General features: G+C 48.5%; 2 protein-coding genes across 2 annotated transcripts; one reads left to right on the top strand and one right to left on the bottom strand.

Annotated features, from left to right (window-relative positions):
* Window positions 1–278: 278 nt before the first annotated feature.
* Window positions 279–4,022, top strand: LOC145338995 (ubiquitin-like protein 7; the record flags this gene model as incomplete). Its single annotated transcript, XM_080183416.1, has 3 exons — window positions 279–446; window positions 1,789–1,914; window positions 2,665–4,022. Coding segments are annotated over 3 exons (432 nt in total), but the record flags the coding sequence as incomplete, so codon positions are not given.
* A 3,311-nt stretch (window positions 4,023–7,333) lies between these two features.
* Window positions 7,334–24,043, bottom strand: LOC145338997 (neuronal acetylcholine receptor subunit alpha-3-like). The gene is made up of 6 exons (XM_080183419.1): window positions 23,912–24,043; window positions 23,748–23,792; window positions 17,740–17,849; window positions 14,244–14,981; window positions 12,293–12,551; window positions 7,334–7,462 (listed from the first exon to the last, which is right to left on the bottom strand). The coding sequence occupies exons 1-6, from the start codon at window positions 23,951–23,953 to the stop codon at window positions 7,334–7,336; spliced, it is 1,323 nt and encodes a 440-aa protein (XP_080039545.1). The 5' UTR covers window positions 23,954–24,043.
* Between the last annotated feature and the right edge of the window lie 789 nt (window positions 24,044–24,832).

Raw genomic sequence — 24,832 nt, 5'->3', positions numbered from 1 at the left:
GCGACTTGGAGATTTTCACAGTAATTTCATTGCAGTGTTAATATTAGCCTTGTGACTAATAATTTAAAAAAAAACTTTAAACGTTAAAAAGACTCCTTCAGGAATCTTGTGTGCAATTCCCCTGATGTGCTGCTGTTGTCCTCACAGTGAATGGTACTGGCTGCTGATGTTTACAGAGGGTTATACAACCTGACATTGGTTCACCAGTGCCTTCACTTAACACAGTCAATGTTCTTGCTGCTAACAATTCAGACTTTTCCTGTTGTTTCTTCACCCAGGCTCGAGCCACTGCTTCCTCCAGTAGTGCCTCTGGCTCCCGGCCGGCTACATTGGGGTACAGCGGCTCAGTGGGACCTCGACCCATCACACAGAGCGAGTTGGCGACTGCGCTGGCCTTAGCCAGTACCCCAGAGAGCAACGCTGCTACCCCGACCACAGGAGCACAGGTGAGACGAACCCATCTGTCCACAAGTTTCCCCTCTCTCCTCCCCCCTCCTTCCCCCACCTTCCCTCCCCTCCCCTCCCCTTCCCCCACCTTCCCTCCCCTCCCCTTCCCCCACCTTCCCTCCCCTCCCCTCCCCTTCCCCCACCTTCCCTCCCCTCCCCTCCCCTTCCCCCACCTTCCCTCCCCTCCCCCCCCTTCCCCCACCTTCCCTCCCCTCCCCTCCCCTTCCCCCACCTTCCCTCCCCTCCCCTCCCCTTCCCCCACCTTCCCTCCCCTCCCCTCCCCTTCCCCCACCTTCCCTCCCCTCCCCTCCCCTTCCCCCACCTTCCCTCCCCTCCCCTCCCCTTCCCCCACCTTCCCTCCCCTCCCCTCCCCTTCCCCCACCTCCCCTCCCCTTCCCCCACCTTCCCTCCCCTCCCCTCCCCTCCCCTCCCCTCCCCTCCCCTTCCCCCACCTTCCCTCCCCTCCCCTCCCCTTCCCCCACCTTCCCTCCCCCCCTCCCCTTCCCCCACCTTCCCTCCCCCCACCTTCCCTCCCCTCCCCTCCCCTTCCCCCACCTTCCCTCCCCTCCCCTCCCCTCCCCTCCCCTCCCCTCCCCTCCCCTCCCCTCCCCTCCCCTCCCCTCCCCTCCCCTTCCCCCACCTTCCCTCCCCTCCCCTCCCCTTCCCCCACCTTCCCTCCCCTTCCCCCACCTTCCCTCCCCTCCCCTCCCCTTCCCCCACCTTCCCTCCCCTTCCCCCACCTTCCCTCCCCTCCCCCCACCTTCCCTCCCCTCCCCCCACCTTCCCTCCCCTCCCCCCACCTTCCCTCCCCTCCCCCCACCTTCCCTCCCCTCCCCCCACCTTCCCTCCCCCCCCTCCCCTTCCCCCACCTTCCCTCCCCTCCCCTCCACTTCCCCCACCTTCCCTTCCCTTCCCTCCCCTTCGCCCACCTTCCCTTCCCTTCCCTCCCCTTCCCCCACCTTCCCTCCCCTCCCCTCCCCTTCCCCCACCTTCCCTCCCCTCCCCTCCCCTTCCCCCACCTTCCCTCCCCTCCCCCCACCTTCCCTCCCCCCCCCTCCCCTTCCCCCACCTTCCCTCCCCTCCCCTCCACTTCCCCCACCTTCCCTTCCCTTCCCTCCCCTTCGCCCACCTTCCCTTCCCTTCCCTCCCCTCCCCTCCCCTTCACCCACCTTCCCTTCCCTTCCCTCCCCTCCCCTTCGCCCACCTTCCCTTCCCTTCCCTCCCCTCCCCTTCGCCCACCTTCCCTTCCCTTCCCTCCCCTCCCCTTCGCCCACCTTCCCTCCTCTCTTCCCCCTCCTCCACCTCATTTACCCACCTCTATCTCGGCTTTTCTCCCCACAGGGCACAGCCTCGGGCCTGTCTCCAGTGATGAACTCCGGGATGCCGTCAGCCGCCCCGATCAGTCACGATATATTCAGCCAGGCCCTGCAGCAGGCTCTGCAAGCTTCCAACATCTCGGCACTCCAGGTTGGTGCTTTCGATCTGAGTTTCCTGTGCTCCTGAAGGTTAAAAGGGGTTTTCAGTAACTTGTGGCAGCTGTGCAGCATGATGGGTTTTCCGAGTGTCCTCAGACACGCCCCAGCTGGCAGTTAGCTGCATCCTACAGAGCAGGAAGGTCTGTGAATTTGATCCCCAGCCCGCGCTGGGTGGGCTAATGGTTTGGCATGCTGCGTTTGACCTCTCAGACAGGGAGAAATCAGCCAGGCCAGTCCCGATCTTTATACATTGAATCTAGCTAGTCCTAATCTCAATCCAGTGACAGTGTGTTTAAGGGTGTGTGCATCTGTTTGTGTTTGCAGGGTGGGGAGAGTTGGGTGGCACGCATGTCGGGGCTGGGTGGAGTTAGATGCAAATAAGACATTGAGTAAAAAGTGCAATGAAACGGTAGAATTACAATAAAAAGCCAACTCGTTCATTTAGTGTGCTTTTGGGAAGGAAGCTTGCACTTGTTACCCTCTCTGTCCTGGCTGTGTCTCCACACCCACACCAACATGCCCTCTGCAGCAGCCTTGCAGACCACTCTAGCATTATCTGTGGACCAGTCAGAAAATGGGGCTTTGGAGGGGTGAGGACGGGAGGCGGCACCTGCTGAGATCCCTTCAATGTTAAATCCTTTGTCAAATCCAGTTCCTCTGCTCCGTTTGGTTCTGGAGTGAGTTTCATGTGAGTGGGGGGCTTTAAATAACATTTTGACGCTGGCATGTTTGCTTCCTGCAGAACCAGTGGCAGCCGCAGCTGCAGCAGCTGAGAGACATGGGGATTCAGGACAGTGAGCTGAGCCTGCGAGCGCTACAGGCCACCGGTGGGGACATCCAGGCTGCTCTGGAACTCATATTTGCAGGAGGAGCCCTTTAGCTTTGCTGCGAAGCGCCAGAGAGGCAGGAGGAGAGCGTGCATGGCAGGATGTTTGACTCTACAGACTCATTTGTGTTAAAGGAAACTTTCACTGTGAGGCGAGTATTGGGATTGTTAAAGTGCTTGGCTCTTACAGATCTCGGCGATATTTCCATCTGGAGCAGGAAGTGGGGGGGAAACCAGTTTGTTTTTAAAAATATGCTCGTTTCAACAACATTGTGTGACCAGCATTGATTCTGCTAAATTAAAATATAGCTGTCACAGGCTGCGCTTTGTATTTTTAGGACAATTTCTGGTGTCGGTGGGTGGGGAGGGACTCCCTCGAGTCGGGTTTGAGGTGGGGGAATGGTTGGTTGCCTGGTCTGATGTCAAGATAATCAGTTGAGGACTGTAGACTGTCGGTGTCACCACCTCGGGGTAGTGAGCAGTGGAATGTGCCACTCTCGATTTAAATATTGAGATACCCAGGCGCTGTGTCACTTTCCCTATTTTGGCACCGTCTGTCTAAGCCTCCTGTTAATGGATAGATGCCACCCATTCGCACTGACTAAGAATTAAATGGGCGCGCTCGGACCTTGTCTTGAGTCAGCACTCCCTATTTCGTGAACCCGCACCTTTACTCCAAAGCCTCTTTCAAATGCATCGATTTCAATACGGCATAGAGCGTATCTTACTGGACTGTTTGTTAAAATTACGACCTGCTCTTTCATGTTATATATAAGTTGTGATGGTGACGAGGACAGAAGCCCAAATGTGGGAGTCTGTATTTTTTTTGGTTGGGTGGGTGAAGTTGTTGTAATCAGTTTTGCAGCTCACTCTGCCCTGTGGGGAGACTGGAATGGATCCCAAAACGTCATTTTCTTGTTCTTAACCTGACAGCAGTGCTGGAAACTCCCAACCCATGTGTTCAGCTGGCCTGCCCTCGCAACCTGGCAAGTTCGCTTGGAAGCTGGCAGCTGACGCTTGGGACCCCATCCCCACTGGCAATGGCCCAGTGGCTGCTTCTGTGTGTGGGCTGGTGTTACATTTATGTGTTGGCTAAATGAGGTGACCTTCATTTGCCCTGAAGCTTTCAGCAGTGGTCATTGTGAAGCGCTGTTGCCCTTAGGAACCTTAACAGCTGAGCTTCCCAAGTAGCTGCTTAAGGTAATGGTTCCCCGGCTGACATCGCTGTTGTGTGTGGTTAATTAGCATGTACATTAAACTTTACCCTAAATACATTTTTGCAGATGTGTATCTCACTTTTTTGAGCTGTTTATTTCTCTCATCTTTTTCCCCAAAAATGTGCGGCTGAGGTTTTTGAGAATAAACTTATATTTACCTCCTCTTTCTGACACAACATCCCAAATTTGTGCATCCAATCAATTTAAAGCCCATCTCACCATTGTCAGCTGGTAAATCCACACAGAACGATCCAACAAACTTGCTGAGAGTGGGAATGCTGGTTGGATGGCACAGTGGTTAGCACTGCTGCCTCACAGTGCCAGGGACCCGGGTTCGATTCCGGCCTCGGGTGACTGTTTGGAGCTTGCAGTTCTCCCCGTGTCCACGTGGGTTTCCTCCGAGTGCTCCGGTTTCCTCCTGCAGTCTAAAAGATGTTCTGGTTAGGTGCATTAACCATGGTAAACTATCCCTCGGTGTACCCGAACAGACGCCGGAGTGTGGCAACGAGGGGATTTTCACAGTAACTTCATTGCAGTGTTAATGTGAGCCTGCTTGTGGTAAATGAGCTTTATACTTTAAATTGCGAGAACACTTGGCTTGCCCAGCCCCCAGCTTTGAAAAGAAACAGAGTCAGCGTTCGGGATCTGAGAGGTTGGATTGGATTTTTAACTAAAGTTTATTTATTAGTGTCACACGGAAGGCTTATATTAACACTGCAATGAAGTTACTGTGAAAATCCCCTAGTCGCCACACTCTGGCACCTGTCCTGCGACACTGAGGGAGAATTTAGCACAGTCAATCCACCTAACCTGCACATCTTTTGGACTGTGGGAGGAAACTGGAGCACCCGGAGGATACCCACACAGGCATGGGGAGAATGTGCAGACTCCACAGACAGTGACCCAAGCCAGGAATTGAGCCCAGGTCCCTGGCGCTGTGAGGCAGCAGTACTAACCATTGTGCTGCCCACTCAAAACCTAATCATTTAACATTGAGGTAAAATTGAGCCTGATATTTAATGAGTGAATGGTTGCTCTGTGGAATAGGTACCCTATGGAATTAGTGGAAGCTAGTGTTAATTCATTCAAATAGAAATTTAGGTTTAAAAAAAAATTCAGGATAAATTAGTATGTAATTTGACATGTCAAATATAACACAAAAAGGTAATTTTGGAGTTATGATTCTTAAAGTTCCTTGTTTCATTTCTGTGTCAACTAATTACTATGATTAGTAATCAGCAACTCCATTATCGCTGTACCTTGCATTCCAGAGTGGTAGAAAGCAAACTCTGATCTTTATTCTCTTGCAACTTGACCTGAACAAGCTAGATGTTCTCGCTGAACTCTCTGATCCAAAGGGGTGGCACCCTCCATACTGCATTGAGGGGGTCAGTCTAGCTAACAATACAGAAAGGCCATAAAGCTTCTCTGGAGGTGAAAGCCCTGCCAACTGAGCCAAGCTGGCACCAATGAAATAGACCTGTGAGCTTGGACTGCCAGCTATTTGCCTTTCTAACTCCACTCTTAGAGAATCGTAGAATCCTGACAGCGCAAAGAGGCCATTCGGCCTATCAAGTCTACACCAACTCTCCGACAAAGCATCCCACCCAAGCCTTATCCCTGTAACCCCAGATATTTAGATGGCCAGACGCAGTAACCTACACGTCTTTGGACATTAAGGGGTAATTTACCCTGGCCAATTCCCCCTAACCTACACAACCTTGGACACTAAGGGGCAATTTAGCACGGCCAATCCGCCTAAGCTACACATCTTGGGGCACTAAGTGGCAGTTTAGCATAGTTAATCTACCTAACCTGCACACCCTGGGTTGTGGGAGGAAATCCACGCAGACCCATGGGTAGAACGTGCAAACTCCAGACGGTGACCTGAGGCTGGAATTGAACCCGGGTCCCTGGCACTGTGAGGCAACCATGTCAACCACCGCAATACCTTTTCTAGCTCTTGGGGTGGCTGTATCAAAAGTTGCTACGTATAAATGTTAGCGTTGTTCTCTGAGGTGTTTAAGATTACCTGTTGATGTGCCACGGAAGTACAGAGTCAGTGAAACCAGTCTGGCAATGTTTTAATTTTCTTTTATTAGATATAGAACAGGCAGCAGCATTAGACTCCCCAGCATTCACACCGTCATAAATTATATGTCTGCTTTCGCAAGCTGCGCACAATCTCATCCATTGCAAGAAAAAAAATTTCCATCTTGAAGGTGGCCTTTGTCACTCAGATTGTAAGCAGTGCCAGATCAGGCAGAGGCCGCCATACATTGTTCTTGCACAGTGCAATCTAAACATGGCCATGTGTACGTGTCAACATCTTTGAAATGGTTAAATTTAGAAGAACATCATCCCTTGTTGATTAATACATTTGCCAAACAGCAAATTCACCTTATTTGTACATCGCGCCATTGCTCCCACTCAGGAATGTTTGCCCCTCTCTACCTCCCTTTATTCCCAGCTTGCCAGTTCCTGAACCCCAGTTTCCTGACACATCGTGCCAGAAAAGCCCATTCTTCCCCAGTGAGCCAAGACAGCGGGCTGTTTGATCAGAGGGGGCTTCATGCACGAGCCTAATCATCAGGGACAGAGTGGTGTCCTGGGCTCTGTTTGATTACCTGACGGGACCAGTGAGGAAGACTTATAGAATCCTACAGTGCAGAAGGAGGCCATTCAGCCAATCAAGTCTACACTGACAACAGCCCGGGTATCTCTGTAACCCCATGTATTTACCCAGCCAGTCCCCCGACACTAAGGGACAATTTAGCACGGCCAATCCACCTAACCTACACATCTTTGGGAGCTAAGGGACTGTTTAGCATGGCCAATCTGCCTCAGCTACACATCTTGGGGCACTAAAGGGCAGTTTAGCATAGCTAATCCACCTAATCTGCACATCTGGGGTGTGGGAGGAAAGCGGAGCAGCAGGAGGAAACCCTGCAGACGTGGGGAGAATGTACAAACTCCACACAGACAGTGAGCCCAGACTGCGAATTGAACCCAGGTCCCTGGCACTGTGAGGCAGCAGTACTAAGCACTGTGCTGCCCTTAACTGTGCAGGTTGGTCTGCAAAACAGTAACTTTCCCTCATTCGAGGTTAAATTTGATGGTGTGTTTATTACATGCAGCTCTTTCTTACTAGTCCTTCCTAAATATTAAGCTTTAAAGAAAATAAAACAGGAGCACTCAGCAAGTATCTGAAAGAGGCTGGGGAGGTTACCTTTAATGTCTGTCGTTTCTCTCCAAATCTGGTGTATAAGTCGCCTCTCTCTCCATGCACAATGCCACCAAGCTTCTGCCTGGCTTTTACAGGGGAAAAGGGATCCCTGTATTTATCACAATGGACCCGCAACTGACATTCACAACTCATCTGTTGATGTCAGTGGCTGCAGGAAAGAGCTTGTTGTTCCCAGGATGCACACCAGGATGAAGATCCAGAGGAAGAGCCGATCGATCACCATAGCAACATACTTCCAATCATCTTGTACCTGAGACAAGCACCAGGAAGAGAAAGATTAGAAACTATAACACTGACATAGGTCCCCATCAAACACTCCCTGGACAGCTATAGGATGAGGTTAGACACAGAATAATGTTCCATCGACGTTGTCCCCATCAAACACTCCCAGGACAGGTACAGCACGGGGTTAGATACAGAGTAAAGCTCCCTCTACACTGTCCCCCATCAAACACTCCCGGGACAGGTACAGTATGGGATAGATACAGAATAAAGCACTTGGTACACTGTCACTTTGCTGCTCCTCACGATATTCGATACAATTTAACCAGTGTTCCTTGGTACATTGCCCAAGTGGCAATACTTGATGCCACCTTAAGTTTTTGGTTATTCCACTGTGAAATGTGGCACAATCCCTGGTTGATAGCGAGGCACACTTTCCAACAGGATAAAAAGAAAGAGAAACCATGAAGGATCATACCCGTGACCATACGTTTCCTGACACCTATGTGTTACTGCCTTGGCTGAGAACACCCACCTACACACACATCAGGAATCAAACGGGACGCACAGTGGTCAGCACTGCTGCCTCATAGCGCCAGGAACCTGGGGTTGATTCCCAGCTTGGGTCACTGTCGGTGTGGAGTCTGCATGTGCTCCCCGTGTCTGCGTGGGTTTCCTCCAGGTGCTCTGGTTTCCTCCCACAGTCCAAAAGTCGCGCTGGTTAGGTGCATTGGCCGTGCTAAATTCTCCCTCGGTGTACCCGAACAGGTGCCGGAGTGTGGTGACTGGGGGATTTTCACAGTAACTCCATTGCAGTGTTAATGTAAGCCCACTTGTGACACTAATAAATAAACTTTAAACTTAAACACTGTGTGGATCTGAACTATAACACTGAATGGAGTGTGAAACAGGACAATGCAAGGAGACCTATTAATTAAAGAAGTTTCCGATGCATTAATTAAAGATAGGAGCTTAGGCTGCAGATTTGCAAACTACTGCATGTGCAGTACAGAACTTCACCACTAGATGTCAACTTGTGCACATGGAATTGATGGTCTGGTGGGGAACAAGAGGAAGAAGGTGCAGAAGGAGAAAGTTACTTAAAAAAAGTACTTTTTCATGTATCTAAAGAGGTTTCCAATCAGCATCGAAAGAGACCATTCAGGCCATCAAGTCATATTCATATGGGCGGCACTGTGGTTAGCACTGCTGTGGGTATGCCGGCGTTGGACTGGCGTAAACACAGTAAAAAGTCTGACAACACCAGGTTTTAGTCCAACCTATTTATTTGATAATATACTCGCAAGCTTTCGGGTTAGCCCCTTCGTCAGGTGAAACCTGACGTCACCTGACGAAGGGGCTAACCCGAAAGCTTGCGAGTATATTATCAAATAAATAGGTTGGACTAAAACCTGGTGTTGTCAGACTTTTTACTGTGTTAGCACTGCTGCCAGGGACCCAGGTTCGACTCCCGGCTTGGGTCACTGTGCAGACGTTCTCCCCGTGTCCGCGTGGGCTTCCTCCTACAGTCCAGAAGACGTGCTGGTTTGGGTGCGTTGGCCGTGCTAAATTCTCCCTCAGTGTACCCGAACAGGCACCGGAGTGTGGCGACTAGGGGATTTTCACAATAACTTCATTGCAGTGTTAATGTAAGCCTACTTGTGATACTAATAAAGAAACTTCAGAATCATCCAGCACAGAAAAGACCCTTCAGCCCATCGAGTCTGCACCAACAACAATTACCACTAAAGTCTCGCTAATCCTATTTTCCTGCATGTATCCCATATCCTTGTGATATTTCAAGTGATCATCCAAGTGTTTTATTTAAAGGTTGTAAGGTTTCTGGCTCTCCGCTTCCTGCCCAGGCAGCATACTCCGGACTCCCACCACCTTCTGAGTGAAAAAGCTTTTTCCTCGAATCTCTTCTGAGTTTCCTGCCCTTTACCCTAAAACTGTGCCTCGCCCCCAACTCCTGACTAACCCCTCAACTAAGGGGAATTGCTGCCCCCTGTCCACCCAGACAACGTGCAGACTCCACACAGACAGACAGTGACTCAAGCTGGGAATCAAACCTGGGTCCCTGGTGCTGCGAGGCAGCAGTGCTAACCACTGTGTCGCCGTGCCGCCCCCAATTGTTGTAAGCAATTTGTCGAATGGTTTCAGCTGCTGTTAAGATAATGGATCTATTAACATCTTACAGTTCCGTGACAACTTTATGAGTCTGGACCACCAGGGACTGTGAACTCCCACAGCCACTTATGGGTTAGATAATGCACTGCACATCAACCCATAATGCATTTTACACAGCATTTCCCTAAGTGTTACGCTCATAATTGGTTGACAATTTCCGTACTTTTATAATCTAAAGTACTTATTGCCTTGATATGATAATAAATGTATTAAAAAATTGCATCAGCCCATACTTTGTCAACTTTTCCTGTTGTAAATTCAATGTCCACGATTACACTGAAACTGGCTGAATAATCTTGTCACGCTAGTTAGCACTGCTGCCTCACAGTGTCAGGGACCCAGGTTTGATTCCCAGCTTCGATCGCTGTCTGTGTGGAGTCTGCATGTTCTCCCCGTGTCTGTGTGGGCTTCCTCCGGGTGCTCCGGTTTCCTCCCACAGTCTAAAAGACGTGCTGGTTAGAATGCATTGGCTGTGCTAAATTCTCCCTCAGTGTACCCGAACAGGCACCGGGGTGTGGCGACTAGGGGATTTTCACAGTTACTTCATTGCAGTGTTAATGTAAGACTACTTGTGGCACTAATAACTAAACTTTAAACTGTAATTACATCTTCAGCAGGAAGCTGTAACATTAATACTGGACAGGTGGGGTAGTTAAAGTTTAATTTTACCTCTTCTGTTTGCCACCCTATCACAGACCTCCCCTTTTGTCCTTTCCACCCCTTTCTCTGTCTCAGTACTTACTTAGAATCTCACTGCACCTTTTAACCTGCTATAGAGGGAGAACAGCAAAGGTTTACTGGGCTGATTCCTGGGATTCAGGTCTGTCATATGAGGAGAGACTAAGTCAGTTAGGATTATATTCACTGGAGTTTAAAAGAGTGAGAGGGGATCTCATAGAAACTTACAAAATTCTAGACAGGGTGGATTCAGAAAGAATGTTCCCGATGGTGGGGGGAGTCCAAAACTGGGGGGTGATAGTTTGAGGATAAGGGGTAAACCTTCTAGAACTGAGGTGAGGGGAAATTTCTTCATCCAGAGGGTGGTGAATGTGTGGAATTCACTCCCACAGAAAGTAGTTGAGGCCAAAACATTGTGTGATTTCAAGAAGAAATTAGATACTGGAGCTTAAAGGATTGAGGGATATGGGGGGAAGTGGGGGGGAATCAGGATATTGAATTTGATGATCAGCCATGATCAAAAGGAATGGTGGGGCAGGCTGGAAGGGCTGAATGGCCCCCTCCTGCTTCTAGTTTCTATGTTAGTTCTGACGTGAGGTAATCAACCTGAAACACTAACTCCGTTTCTCTCCCCACGGTGACTGCCTGCCCTGACCTGGCGCCTCTGGCATTTGTCTGTTTTTATTTCAGAATTCCAGCGCCTGCAGTATTTGGTGATTACAATGCGCTAAATTTACATACACACCTGAACAGAAGAATTTATAATGGGAATATGTAAGGAGGGAGAGAATGGTTCCAGGGATGAGAAACTCCAGCGGTGAGGATAGATTGGAGAGGTTGGGACTATTGTCCTTGGAAGGCTGAGTGGAGATTTGATGGAGATGTGAGGGGAGAGATACAAAAGGGTCCAGAGGGGCAATCTTATCACAGAGGGTGGTGAGTGTCTGGAATGAGCTGCCAGAGGTAGCAGTAGAGGGGGGTACAATTTTGCCTTTTAAAAAAGCGTTTAGATATCTGAAAAGGTAAGATGGATATGGGCCAATTGGGACTAGCTTCGTGGTTTAAAAAATGAGCAGCATGGACAGGTTGGGCCGAAGGGCCTGTTTCCATGCTGTAAACCTCTATAACTCTATGCTCAAAATCATGAGGGGGCTGGACAGAGCAGATAGGGAGACATTGTTCCCACTCGTAAAAGGATCGAGAACGAGAGGGGTACGGATTTAAAGCGATTTGCAAAAGAAGCAAATGTGATGCGAGAGAAAGCTTCTTCACTCAGCAAGTGGTGGGGGTCTGGAAGGCGCGGCCTGGAAGTGTGGTGGAGGCAGGTTCAATCTGAGAGGGTATTGGATGATTATTTGAATGGAAACAGTGTGCAGGGGGACAGGGAAATGGCAGGGAGAGGGCACTACATTATGATGCTCCTTTGGAGAGCTGGTGCAGACTGGATGGGCTGAATGGCCTCCTCTTGCACTTCAATACATCTGTGTGATTCTGTGATGTGTATCTTTAAAATAGGGATTTCTCACTCTGGTTCTATTATCCCCATCTCTTTACATCTGCTTCACCTGAAGACTTGACTCTTTTTGTGTGTGTTCATGTATAAAATATGCATTTTTTAAAATTCATTATTGGTACATGGGTGTCACTGGCTGGCCAGGATTTATTGCCCATCCCTAATTGCCCGAGGGCTGTTGAGAGTCAACCACATTGCTGTGGCTCTGGAGTCACATGTAGGCCAGACCGGGTAAGGACAGCAGATTTCCTTCCCTAAAGGGAACCAGATGGGATTTTCCGACAATGGTTTCATGGTCATCAGTAGATTCTTAATTCCAGATATTTTTAATTGAATTCAAATTCCCCCCACCTGCCGTGGTGGGATTCGAACCTGGGTCCCCAGAACGTTAGCTGAGTTCCTGGATTAATAGTCTGATGATAATACCGCTAGGCCATCGCCTATCTACTGGTAAAGGACGTGTGTTCTCTTTCTCACCTCCTTACACTCATTCTGCAGCTTCATGTTTTCAGCAATGTAAGTAACATTCTCAATAGCCTCTCGGATTTCAGCAGACAAGGTCGAGGTTGCAAAGTGGACCTCCAGGGTCTCTGTGCTGGACCTCTGTCTCGAATCCACGTCTGCGCCCTGGTCCTTTGCCTGACTGGACCTGCAGCAGCCACAGTGGGGATCCTCCCCCGAGCATCTCGCTTTGGAGCACTCGCTGGTACAGTTGACACTGGTTAGCTCGCTGGTGCTAGAACAAAGAACAAAGAAAATTACAGCACAGGAACAGGCCCTTCGGCCCCTCCAAGCCTACACCGACCATGCTGCCCAACTTAACTAAAACCCCCTACCCTTCCGGAGACCATATCCCTCTATTCCCATCCTATTCATGTATTTGTCAAGACACCCTGTAAAACTCACTATTGTATCTGCTTCCACTGCCTCCCTTGGAAATGAGTTCCAGGTGCCCACCACCCTCTGTGTAAAAAATTTGCCTCATACATCTCTTTTAAACTTTGCCTCTTCATCTTAAACCCGTGCTCCCTAGTAATTGACTCTTCCACTCTGGGAAAACGCTTCCGAACATCCACTCTGTCCATGCAGCTCATAATCTTGTAGACTTCTATCAGGTCTCCCCTCAACCTCCGTCGTTCCAGTGAGAACAAACCAAATTTCTCCAACTTCTCCTCATAGCTAATGCCCTCCATACCAGGCAACATCCTGGTAAATCTTTTCTGTACCCTCTCCAAACTCTCCACATCCTAAAAGTTTATTTATTAATCAAAGTAGGCTTACATTAACACTGCGATGAAGTTACTGTGAAAATCTTTGAGTCACCACACTCCAGTGCCTGTTTGGGTTCACTGAGGGAGAACTTAGCATGGTCAATGTACCTAGCCAGTGTATCTTTCGTATTGTGGGAGGAAACTGGAGCACCCGGGGGAAACTCACGTAGACATGGGGAGAATGTGCAAACTCTGCACAAACAGTGACCCAAGTCGGGAATCAAACCCGAGTCCCTGGCGCTGTGAGACAGCAGTGCTAACCACTGTGCCAACAGGCCGCCCTTCTCCTGATAGTGTGGCAACCAGAATTGAACACCAAATCCTGTGGGGTGTAATGGTGGCACAGTGGTTAGCACTGCTGCCTCACAGTGCCAAGGGCATGGGTTCAATTCCCAGCTTGGGTCACGGTCTGTGTGGAGTTTGTGCATTCTCCCCGTGTCTGCGTGTGTTTCCTCCGGGTGCTCCGGTTTCCTCCCACAAACCGAAAGATGTGCGGGTTAGAGGCGTTGACTCAAACAGGCGCTGGAGTGTGGCAACTAGGGGAATCTCACAGTAACATCATTGCAGTAATATGATTTGATTTATTATTGTCACATGTATTGGCATACAGTGAAAAGTATTGTTTCGTGCGCACTGTGCTGTTCATGGAAAAGGAAACGAGAGAGTGCAGAATGTAGTGTTACAGCCATAGCTAGGGTGTAGAGAAAGATCAACTTAGTGCGAGGTAGGTCCATTCAAAAGTCTGACGAAGGCAGGGAAGAAGCTGTTCTTGGGTCGTTTGGTACGTGACCTCAGACTTTTGTATCTTTTTCCCAACGGAAGAAGGTGGAAGAGAGAATGTCCGGGGTGCGTACGGTCCTTAATTATTCTGGCTGCTTTGCCGAGGCAGCAGGAAGTGTAAACAGAGTCAATGGATGGGAGGCTGGTTTGTGTGATGGTTTGTTAATGTAAGCCTTACTTGTGACTAATAAATAAATAAGCACGGCCTAAACTAAGGTTCTATAAATGTTTCCCGTACCCTCGCCAAAAAGCCTTCACATCTTTCTGGTAGTGTGGCAACCTGAGTTGAACACTATATTCCCAAGTGCGGCCTAACTAAGGTTCTATAAAGCTGCGACATGACTTGCCGATTTTTAAACTCAGTGCTGTCCAGGAACTTGGGTGTTACGGCCTTCTGAGCCTCCCCGGTGGGCGCGGGCCTGGTCATGAACAGAAACCGTGGCAGTAGCTTGAGAAAGATGGTCTTCACCCAGGCCGGCATGGTGTGGGTGGTGGGGCTTCTGTGGTGAATGTTCAGCACAAAAACGGTGATAACAATGGATAAGATCACAAATGTCATAGTGAAGAGGAGATACTCGCCGATGAGAGGGATTACCAGAGAGGTGGAAGGGATGCTCTCGGTGATCACCAGGAGAAACACCGTGAGGGACAGCAGGACCGAGACGCTGAGTGTTATCTTCTCCCCGCAGTCAGAGGGCAGGTAGAAAACCAAGATGGTCAGGAACGAGATCATCAGACAAGGGATGATAATGTTGATGGTGTAGAACAGGGGCATCCGGCGGATGTAAATGGAGTAGGTTATGTCGGTGTATATCTCTGCGCAGCAGTTGTATTTGATTTCATGCCTGTAGCCGGGTGCAGAGATGATCGCCCACTCGCCGCTCTCCCACAGGTCCAACCTGTTCATCTCGGTGCCAATCAAGACCAGGTCGATTTTGCCCTTGTCGTGGGTCCAGGAGCCAAACTTCATGCTGCAGTTCTGGTAGTCAAACGGGAAGTAAGTCAGGTCCATCCGGCAGGAGCTCTTGAATATGGCCGGTGGTATCCAGGTTATGTTGCCATCAAACTTCACCAGAACCTTGGTCTTCTCGTCCACTTGGAAATCGGCCACGGCGCTGGGGTGTGGGGGAGTGGGGGGGGGGGGTCACAACGGAAACTATCATTGGTCATTGTTTCGGCGTTCGGCAACACCCCCCTGCCCACCCCACCAAACCTGATTCTTTCTGGTTTACAAAATTCAACTTCCGGATGGGTGACACAGTGGTCAGCATTGCTGCCTCGCAACACCAGGGACCCGGGTTCGATTCCCGGCTTGGGTCACTGTCAGTGCGGAATCTGCACATTCTCCCCGTGTCTGCGTGGGTTTTCTCCAGTGCTCTGGTTTCCTCCCACACTCCAAAGATGTGCAGGTTAGGGTGGATTGGCCATGCTAAATTGCCCCTTAGTGTCAGGGGGACTAGCTAGGGTAAATGATGGGGTTACGGGGATAGGGTTGGATTGTTGTCAGTGCAGCCTCGATGGGCTGAATGATCTCTGTCTGCACCACAGGAGTTATGTGAGGAGATACCTTGAAAGGGGCTTTAACCCTTTCAGATGGCCAGCACCACTGCCTCACAGCACCGGGTACTCGGGTTCGATTCCAACCTTGGGTCACCGTCTGTGTGGAGTCTGCACATTCTTCCCATGTCTGCATGGGTTTCCTTTGGGTTCTCCGGTTTCCTCCCACCTTCCAAAGTGGATTGGCCATGCTAAATTGCCCCTTAGTGTCCAAAGATGTATAGATGGGGATTAGTGGGGTAAATGTGTGGGGTTATGGATATAGGGTGGGGAGGTGCATGAGTAAGATGCTCAGTTGGAAAGTCAGAGCAGACTCGTTCAGCCGAATGGCCTCTTTCTTCACTATAAGGATTCTATGATTCTATTCTGGGGAAATGGGTTCAAAAATGGCAGCTGGGGGAGATTAAATTCGATTAAAAATCTGGAATAGGAAGTAGGTTTCAGTAACGGTGGCCATGACATTATCAGCATCAGAGGCTGTTAAAAACCCATCACTAAAGAAGGAAATCTGCCAACCTTACCTGGTCTGGCCGACATTAATATGCCCCTCGGACAACTCAGTGCGAGGGAGGGCGCCACACAAAACTGCCCTGATCCCGTGGAGGAATCCATGAAAAAATGTGGGGTTTGAACCCACGGCCACAGACTGGTACAGCTACAAGATCACTTTTACTGTACGTCAGCAAGAAAATCAATCTGCACAGTGAAATATATTACTTATTCATGGAATGGGTGCCCAGTCTCATCAAGTGCACAGCTCATGCGGAATAATTTATTGATTTTAATGTGAATTAACATTCCGATAAATGTCAAATCGCTGCACTTGTATTTGAGCATGATTTTGTCTGGTTGAATTTGGTCAGATAAAATTTCATGTTACGTTTGATCAGTATATAATCTAATACAGCGCAGCACTGATAAAATCACCTCTAAACCACCACCTTATCTCGAGCTAATTCTAAAGAAAAATCCCACAGGAAGTCTAGATAAAATAACTTATTAGTTTTGTCGTAGAATCTTTTTCCCGTCTGCTGCAGGAGTTGTAGCGGGCGGCACAGGGAGCATGGAAAGGGTCTGTTGATCTTGGGGCGAGTGCGGTCAGAGAATCCTGCACTGTGGAATCCTGACAGTGCAGAAGGAGGCCATTCGGCCTATCGAGCCTGCCAATGATCCCAGTCAGGCCCTATTATAGAATCGTGGAATCTACAGCGTGGGGGTTTAATGGGAGTCCTGTTAAACCTCAGCTCCCTGCACCTACTGCCTGTCATCTCATCTTCCACAACACTTGGAGTGCACCAAGCCATTGGGTGATGCTGACATGCTCTAGAATCGCATGGAACGGACTCCATTATGTGTATCATCACCCTGTGAAAGACAAGGACACAGGCCCTTCGGCCCAAACTTGTCCAAGGTGGCCAGAAAGCCCATCTAAGCTAACCCCATTTGGCCCATATCCCTCTAAACCTTTCCTATCCATGTATCTGTCCAAATGTCTTATAAATGTTGTCAATGTCCCTGCCTCAACCACTTCCTCCGGCACCTCATTCCACATACGTACAACCCTCTGTGTAAAAAAAGTTGCTCCTTAGGTTCCCCTTTCCCCTCTTAACATAAAACTATGCCTCTACTTCATGATTTCCCAACCCTGAGAAAAAGACTGAGTGCATTCACTCTATCCATGCCTCTCATGATCTTACACACCTCTATAAGATCACCCCTCAGTCTCCTATGCTCCAAAGAAAAATGTCCTAGCCCGTCCAATCTCTCCCTATAACCCAGTCCTTGTAAATCTCTTCTGCACTCTCTCCAGTTTAATACATCTTTCCTATAGCAAGGTGACCAAAACTGAACACAACACCCCAGGTGTGGCCTCACCAACATCCTGTAACCCCACGTATTTACCTTACTAAACACCTTGACACCAAGGGGTAGTTTGGCATGACCAATCCACCTAACCCACACATCTTTGGAGTGTGGGAGGAAACTGGAGCGCTCAGAGGAAACCCATGCAGACACAAGGACAAAGTACAAACTCTGCATAGTGACCGAGGCTGGAATTGAACCCGGGTCCCTGGCGCTGTGAGGCAGTGGCGCTAACCTACACCAAAGGCTGCAGCGGTTCAAGAAAGCAGCTTACCACTACCTTCTCAAGGGGCAATTAGGGATGGGCACCATCTAGCCAACGGAGCCCAAAATAGTGCAGTTTACCCATTGCAGGATCCCAGTTATATTAATGTTATGATATACTATGAACGTGGACGAACGAGATCATTGATCGCTGCCAGTAATTGGTTCATGTGGTTCCTCATTACTTACTTGTTATACAAAACAATGTCAGGTTTCCAGACTGTCTCGGAAGGCACTCGAACAACCTTGACACCTCCATATTCAGCAGGATCCCACCTTAGCTTATAGTCATGCCAGACCTGAGGATGGGAGCATTGAGAACAGAAAATAAGTGAATGGCATCATACGGGATAAGTATCTGTTGGAACACACAGGATGAAATTGAGGCCTGTGATATCAACAATAACAACAACTATTACTTATGTAGCACCTTGAATGTAATTAAGTTCTCTGAAGCACTTACAACATTAAAACAAAGTAGGACACTGAGACACATCAGTAAACCCTAATACCATCAGATACAGGGGCAGAATTAGGCCATTCTGTTCATCGAGTCTGCTCCGCCATTCAATCATGACTGATAAGTTTCTCAACCCCATTCTCCCACTTTTCCCCTGTCACCTTTGACCCCCTTACCAATCAAGAACCTATCAATCTCTGTCTTAAAGACACTCAATGACCTGCCCTCCTCTGTGGCAAAGAGTTCCACAGATTCACCATCCTCTGGCTGAAGAAATTCCTCCTCATCTCAGTTCTAAAGAGTCGGCCCTTTACTCTGAGGCTGGGCCCTCGGATCCAAGTTTCTCTGACTAATGGAAACATCTTCCCCATGTCCACTCTATCCAGGCCTTTCAGGATTCTGTAAGTTTCAATAAGATCCCCCCTCTTCCTTCTAAACTCCATCGAGCACGGCTGCTTCACAGCGCCAAGGACCCGGGTTCGATTTCCTGCTTGGGTCACTGTCTGAGTGGAGTTTGCACATTCTCCCTGTGTCTGCATGGGTTTCCTCCAGGTGCTCCAGTTTCCTCCCACAGTCTGAAAGACGTGTGAATTAGGTGCTAAATTCTCCCTCAGTGTATCTGAATGGACACTGGAGTGTGGCGACTAGGGGATTTTTCACAGTAATTTCACTGCAGTGTTAATGTAAGCCTTACTTCTGATTAATAAATAAATTTTTCAAAACTTTTACGAACCCAGAGTCCTCAGACACTCCTCATATGTCAAATCTTTCATTCCCGAAATCATTCTTGCGAACCTCCCCTGGTCCCTCTCCAAGGACCCATTAGACCATTTGGCCAAAAGCTTGTTTAAGAGGCAGTTTTTAAGAAGTTGTCCTAAGGGAAGTAAGGAGACACAGAGAAGGGTAGGCTGGGAAATAATGATGTAACTGAGTGCACAACGGGGGAGCAAATATAATTGGAAAGTCACAGGAAGCCAGAGGAGTGCAGAAGGTTGTGGGGTCAGAGGAGATTACAGAGATAAGGAAAGATTTAAAAATAAAGATGAGGCAGTGCAGTTCAGCGAGTGTAGGGATGAGAGGGAAAAAGGACTTGGTGAGAGTTAAGACGCAGAGTTTGAGATGACTTCAAGTCGATGAAGGGGAGAATGTGGGAGACCTACCAGTGTGGTGAAATCTCCATTTTCCAAATCAACGTATGAATGCGTAATGTTTTTGTATGAAATGTCCGAAAGGGTTGTCCCTTTACTTTGAAGCTGTGCCCTCGGATCCTAGTCTCTCCTACAAATGGAAACATCTTCCTCATGTCCACTCTATCCAGGTTTTTCAGTATTCTGAAAGTTTCAATGCTGGGCTGGCACGGTGACGCAACGGTTAGCGATGCTGCCTCACGGTGCCAGGAACCCAGGTTCGATTCAGGTCACCTTCTGTGTGAGGTTCGCACATTCTTCCCGTGTCTGCATGGGTTTCCTCTGGGTGCTCCGGTTTCCTCCCACAGTCCAAAGATGTGTGGGTTAGGTGGATTGGCCGTGCCCCTTAGTGACAGGGGCACTAGCTGGGATAAATGCATGGGATTAGGGAATGGGTGGGATTGTGGTTGGTGCAAAGTCGATGGGCCGAATTGCCTCCTTCTGCACTGTAGGGTGTTGTATGAATCTGTAAATTAAGAAATATCTCAATCTAATGCCTTCTGTTTGGCTGGATTTAGTTGACTGGAGCTAACAATTTTAATGTTTTTCCAATAATCTGATTAGTCCATGAGGATATGAAGGATTATTAAGCTCCCATTGGGATATGGTATTATCTGGCTAATGTGAAACTATTATCAAGATTTGAGACTTGTTATAATTTGCAATTTCACAGTATGACACGCAGCAACTGAAGCATTTTTAAATCACTTCTTAATTTTAAAATAATTGAATCCCCATCGCCATATGAAAAATTATATAACGAGGTAGTCTGTGGTCTGGAGTGATATTTAGCTGCCTGACCCCTTAAGGATAGCAGGATCCACCATCACAATGGTTAGCGCTGCTGCCTCACAGCGCCAGGGTCCCAGGTTCGATTCCAGCCTCGGGTCACTGTGTGAAGGTTTGCACATTCTCCCTGTGTCTGTGTGGGTTTCCTCCGGGTGCTCCGGTTTCCTCCCACAGTCCAAAGATGTGCGGGTTAGGCAGATTGGCCGTGCTAAATTGTCCCTTAGGGTCAGGGAGATTAGCAGGGGCATGGGGTTATGGGGATAGGACCTGTGCAGGATTGTGGTCTGTGCAGGCTCGATGGGCCGAATGGCCTCTTTCTGTACTGTAGGGAATCTATGATTCTTGTGAATTGCTGCAGACTATTTGTATCCTCATTAGGATCCTAAACCTGGCTACTGACTGTGCGGTGGAGGGTGTGTGTGTGCATGCGTCCTTGTGTGTATGTGTATGTGTGGTGGGGAGGGGGGGGTGATGTTGTGTGGGGGTGAGGGGGAAGAGCTTTGTGTGTGTTTGGGTGTGTGTGTGTATGTTTGTTCACTGAATTAATGAACGGGTTGGTTTTCCCAGACTCAGGGCCAGCACTCAGGCACTCCCATGTTCATAGATGCTGTGCCGTGTATTCATTCCAGCCTCAGAAATAGGAGCAGTAAGGGGCAACACAGTGTTTGTGGGGGAGGTATGTGAGTGGGGGGTGGGGGGGATTGTGTGTGAGTGTGTTTGTGTTGGGGGGGCAGTTTGTGTGTGTGTTTGTGTGTGTGTGTGTGTCTGTGTGTGTGTGTGTGTGTGTGTCTGGTGGGGTGGGATGTAATCACAAGGGTGCAGCCCCATCCATGACTGGGTAATTGTCAACAATGACAGACAGCAATTAGTTTATGTAAGTGTCTGTGATACAGTGTTATCTAAAACATCCTGTGTTTAACTGATCAGTGTGTCTGTGCCTCAGCTGTGTCTGACAGAGACTCATTCAGACTCGAAATGTTAGCTCTGTTCCCTCTCCACAGATGCTGTCAGAGAATCATTGAATCCATTCAGCCCATTGAGTCTGCACTGATTCTCTCTGACAGAGTACCTTACCCAGGCTCATTCCCCCACCCTGTCCCCATAACTCCATACATTTCTATGGCTCATCCACCTAACCCACACATCGTTGGACACTAAGAGGCAATTTAGCATGGCCAATCCCCCTAACCCACACATCTTTGTTCACTAAGAGGCAATTTAGCATGGCCAATCCACCTAACCCACACATCGTTGCACTGTGGGAGGAAACCGGAGCACCTGGAGGGAACCCATGAAGACACGGGGAGAACATACAGCCTCCACACAGACTGTCACCTGAAGCTGGAATTGAACCCGGGTCCCTGGCGCTGGGAGGCAGCAGTGCTAACCACCGTGTCACCGTGCCGTGCTGCCCACAGACTTGCTGTCAGACCTGCTGAGATTTTCCAGTATTTTCTACTTTTGTCTCAGCTGGAATGATGTGAAGTCTCCTTTGCGAATTACTCGAATAAACCACTGGAAAGGATCTTGAGTCTAGCCTGTTGTTTGGAAAATTGGAGAGAACAAACCCAGCAGTTGTACCCTTGCAATCAGAAAATGTTATAGAAACTTCACCAGTGATTATTGTTGTACATATTTGTATTTAACCAAATATTATTGACAGGTGGAATTGCTAAGAAGTGGCTTGTTTGCAATTGGGCAACTTTGAATGATGTTATTATTGCTATGATTAAATTTAATTAATTATTGAAACATCACCAATATGTTACAGCCATAGTACATGAAATGAGTAGCTTTCCAATGGAAAATCAATGTCATCTTTCCATGTGTAAGATAAAATTTAATGAAATCTTTGTCTAAATCAGTAACATATTTACAGCATTTTTATTGAGGCTTTGCCTCCCAAGGTTTTATCCTTCCCAGAAGATGCAGATACATCCAGGGATAAGTTTAAGTTTATTTATTAGTGCCACTATTGGCTTATATTAACACTGCAATGAAGTTACTGGGAATCTCCCCTACCTGCCACACTCCAGCACCTGTTTGGGAGAATTTAGCACGGTCAGTGCACCCAACAAGCACGTCTTTTGGAGGAAACAGGAGCACCCAGAGGAAACCCATGCAGACATGGGGAGAATGTGCAGACTCCACACAGACAGTGATCCAAGCCAGGAATTGACCCTGGGCTGCCCCTTATCCTAAGACTGTGATCTCTCATCCTAGAATGCCCCACAAGAGGGGGCATCCGCTCCACGTCTACTTTATCCAGACCTTTTATCATCTTGTAAACCTCAATTTGATCTCCGCTCGTTCTTCTAAATTTCAGAGAGTATCGGCTTAAACTGTTCAATCTCTCTTCATACGACAAACCCCTCATCTCTGGAATCCCAGGATTTTGACCCAGCCACTACGAAGGAAAAGAATCATAGAAACCCTACAGTGCAGAAAGAGGCCATTCAGCCCATCAAATCTGCACCGACCACAATCCCACTCAGGTCCTACCCCCATATCCCTACATATTTACCACTACTCTCCCTGCACCTCAGGACACTAAGGGAAAATTTTAGCATGGCCAATCCATCTAACCCACACATCTTTGGACTGTGGGAGGAAACCGAGCACCCAGAGGAAACCCACGCAGACATGAGGAGAATGTGCAAACTCCACACAGACAGTGACCCAAGCCGGGAATCGAACCCGGGTCCCTGAAGCTGTGAAGCAGCAGTGCTAACCACTGTGCCGCCTGAAGGCCAGTCATCTGCTCAAAACATAAACAGAAAAGATAGAAACATAGAAGATGGGAGCAGAGGGAGGCCGTTTGGCCCTTTGAACCTTCTCCACCACGATTATGGCTCATCATCCAACTCAATAGCCTAATCCTGCTTTCTCCCCATAACCTTTGATCCCATTCGCCCCAAGTGCTATATCCAGCCGCCTCTTGAATACATTCAATGTTTTGGCATCAACTACTTCCTGTGGTAATGAATTCCACAGGCTCATCACTCTCTGGGTGAAGAAATGTCTCCTCATCTCCATCCCAAATGGTCTACCCTGAATTCTCAGACTATGACTCCTGGTTTTGTATTCCCCCACCATCGGGAACATCTTTCCTGCACCTACCTTTCTAGTCCTGTTAGAATTTTATAAGTCTCTATGAGATCTCCCCTCCTGCCATTCCAGTGAAAACAATCCTAACCTGGTCAATCTCTCCTTGTACATCAGTCCCGCCATCCCTGGAATCAGCCTGGTAAACCTTCGCTGCACTTCCCCGAGAGCAGGAACATCCGTCCTCAGAAAGGGAGACCAAGTACTCTAGGTGTGGCCTCACCGGGTATAATTGCAATAACAAAATTGCAGAAACGCTGCGGAAAATCTCAGCAGGTCTGACAGTATCTGTGGAGAGAGAATGGAGTTCATCTGGGTCACCCTGGCTCTATTCTCTCCCAGCAGATGCTGCCAGACCTGCTGAGATTTTCCCCAGCCTTTTCTGCTCTTGTTTCGGATTAAGAAGTCTCACAACACCAGGTTAAAGTCCAACAAGTTTATTTGACAGTAAACCCACAAGCTTTCAGGGTTTGCCCCTTCGTCAGGTGAGTGGAGAGTTCTAGTTCCAAACAGAGTTCTGGTCTCAAACAGAGCATAACCTGGTGTGGTGAGACTTCTTACTGTGTTTACCCCAGTCCAACACCGGCATCTCCACATCTTGTTTCAGATCCCAGCACCCGTAGTGAATTTGCTTTGATATCAGGGGGGACACTTACATGTTTCAACCAGAGATTGGTCTCCATAATTTGATTAATTTCGTCCTGTGAATGAATGGAAATGTCCAGATCAGTTTGGCAGAGTTGTGGGGTGAGGGGGAAACTTGTTAGTTTTTAATCCAATTAAACAATTCAACGAGAGAGAGAGGGAGAGGCTACCGTACCACTTTGAGTAACTGAGATATAGAAACCTCGAACTTAACCATCACCGCCTTCTGCAGATCCTCCACGGGCCTGATGTGAGGATTGTGATTATTGAAGATGTTTTTATACAGCCTCCTCTCAGCTTCTGAAGACAGGACACCTTGTTTAAAAAAAAACAAAAATGGGGGGTTGTTGGAAACGATCTTTGTTAGGTTGACAGCTCAGTCACCGTCAATGCAAGTATTCATAGAATCATAATCCCTACAGTGCAGAAGGAGGCCATTCAGCCCATCGAGTCAGCACCGACCACAACCCCACCAAGGCCCTATTCCCGTAACCCCACATATTTACCCTGCTAATCCCTCCGACATTAACCTCCCATCCACTGACTCTGTCTACACTTCTCGCTGCCTCAGCAAAGCAGCCAGCATAATTAAGGACCCCACACACCCCGGACATTCTCTCTTCCACCTTCTTCCTTTGGGAAAAAGATACAAAAGTCTGGGGTCACGTACCAACCGACTCAAGAACAGCTTCTTCCCTGCTACCCTCAGACTTTTGAGTGGGCTTACCTTGCATTAAGTTGATCTTCCTAGCTATGACTGTAACACTATATTCTGCACTCTCCTTTCCTTCTCCATGAATGGTATGCTCTGTCTGTATAGTGTGCAAGAAATAGTACTTTTCGCTGTTTGTTAATACATGTGATAATAATAAATCAAATCAAATCAAACTGACACTCGGGTTAATTTTGCATGGCCATTCAACCTAATCTGCACATAGGGTAGCACGGTTGTGCAGTGGTTAGCACTGCTGCCTCACAGCACCAGGGATCCAGTTCGATTCCCGGCTTGGGTCACCGCCTGCGAGGAGTCTGCATGTTCTCCCGATGTCTGCATGGTTTTCCTCCGGGTGCTCCGGTTTCCTGCCACGGTCTGAAA

This window comes from Carcharhinus amblyrhynchos, unplaced genomic scaffold, assembly GCF_965287045.1.
Source record: "Carcharhinus amblyrhynchos unplaced genomic scaffold, sCarAmb.v2.hapA chromosome_281, whole genome shotgun sequence".
Taxonomy (NCBI): Eukaryota; Metazoa; Chordata; class Chondrichthyes; order Carcharhiniformes; family Carcharhinidae; genus Carcharhinus; species Carcharhinus amblyrhynchos.
The sequence above is the reverse complement of the archived record's forward strand: the minus strand, read 5'-3'. Positions and strand labels throughout refer to the sequence as shown.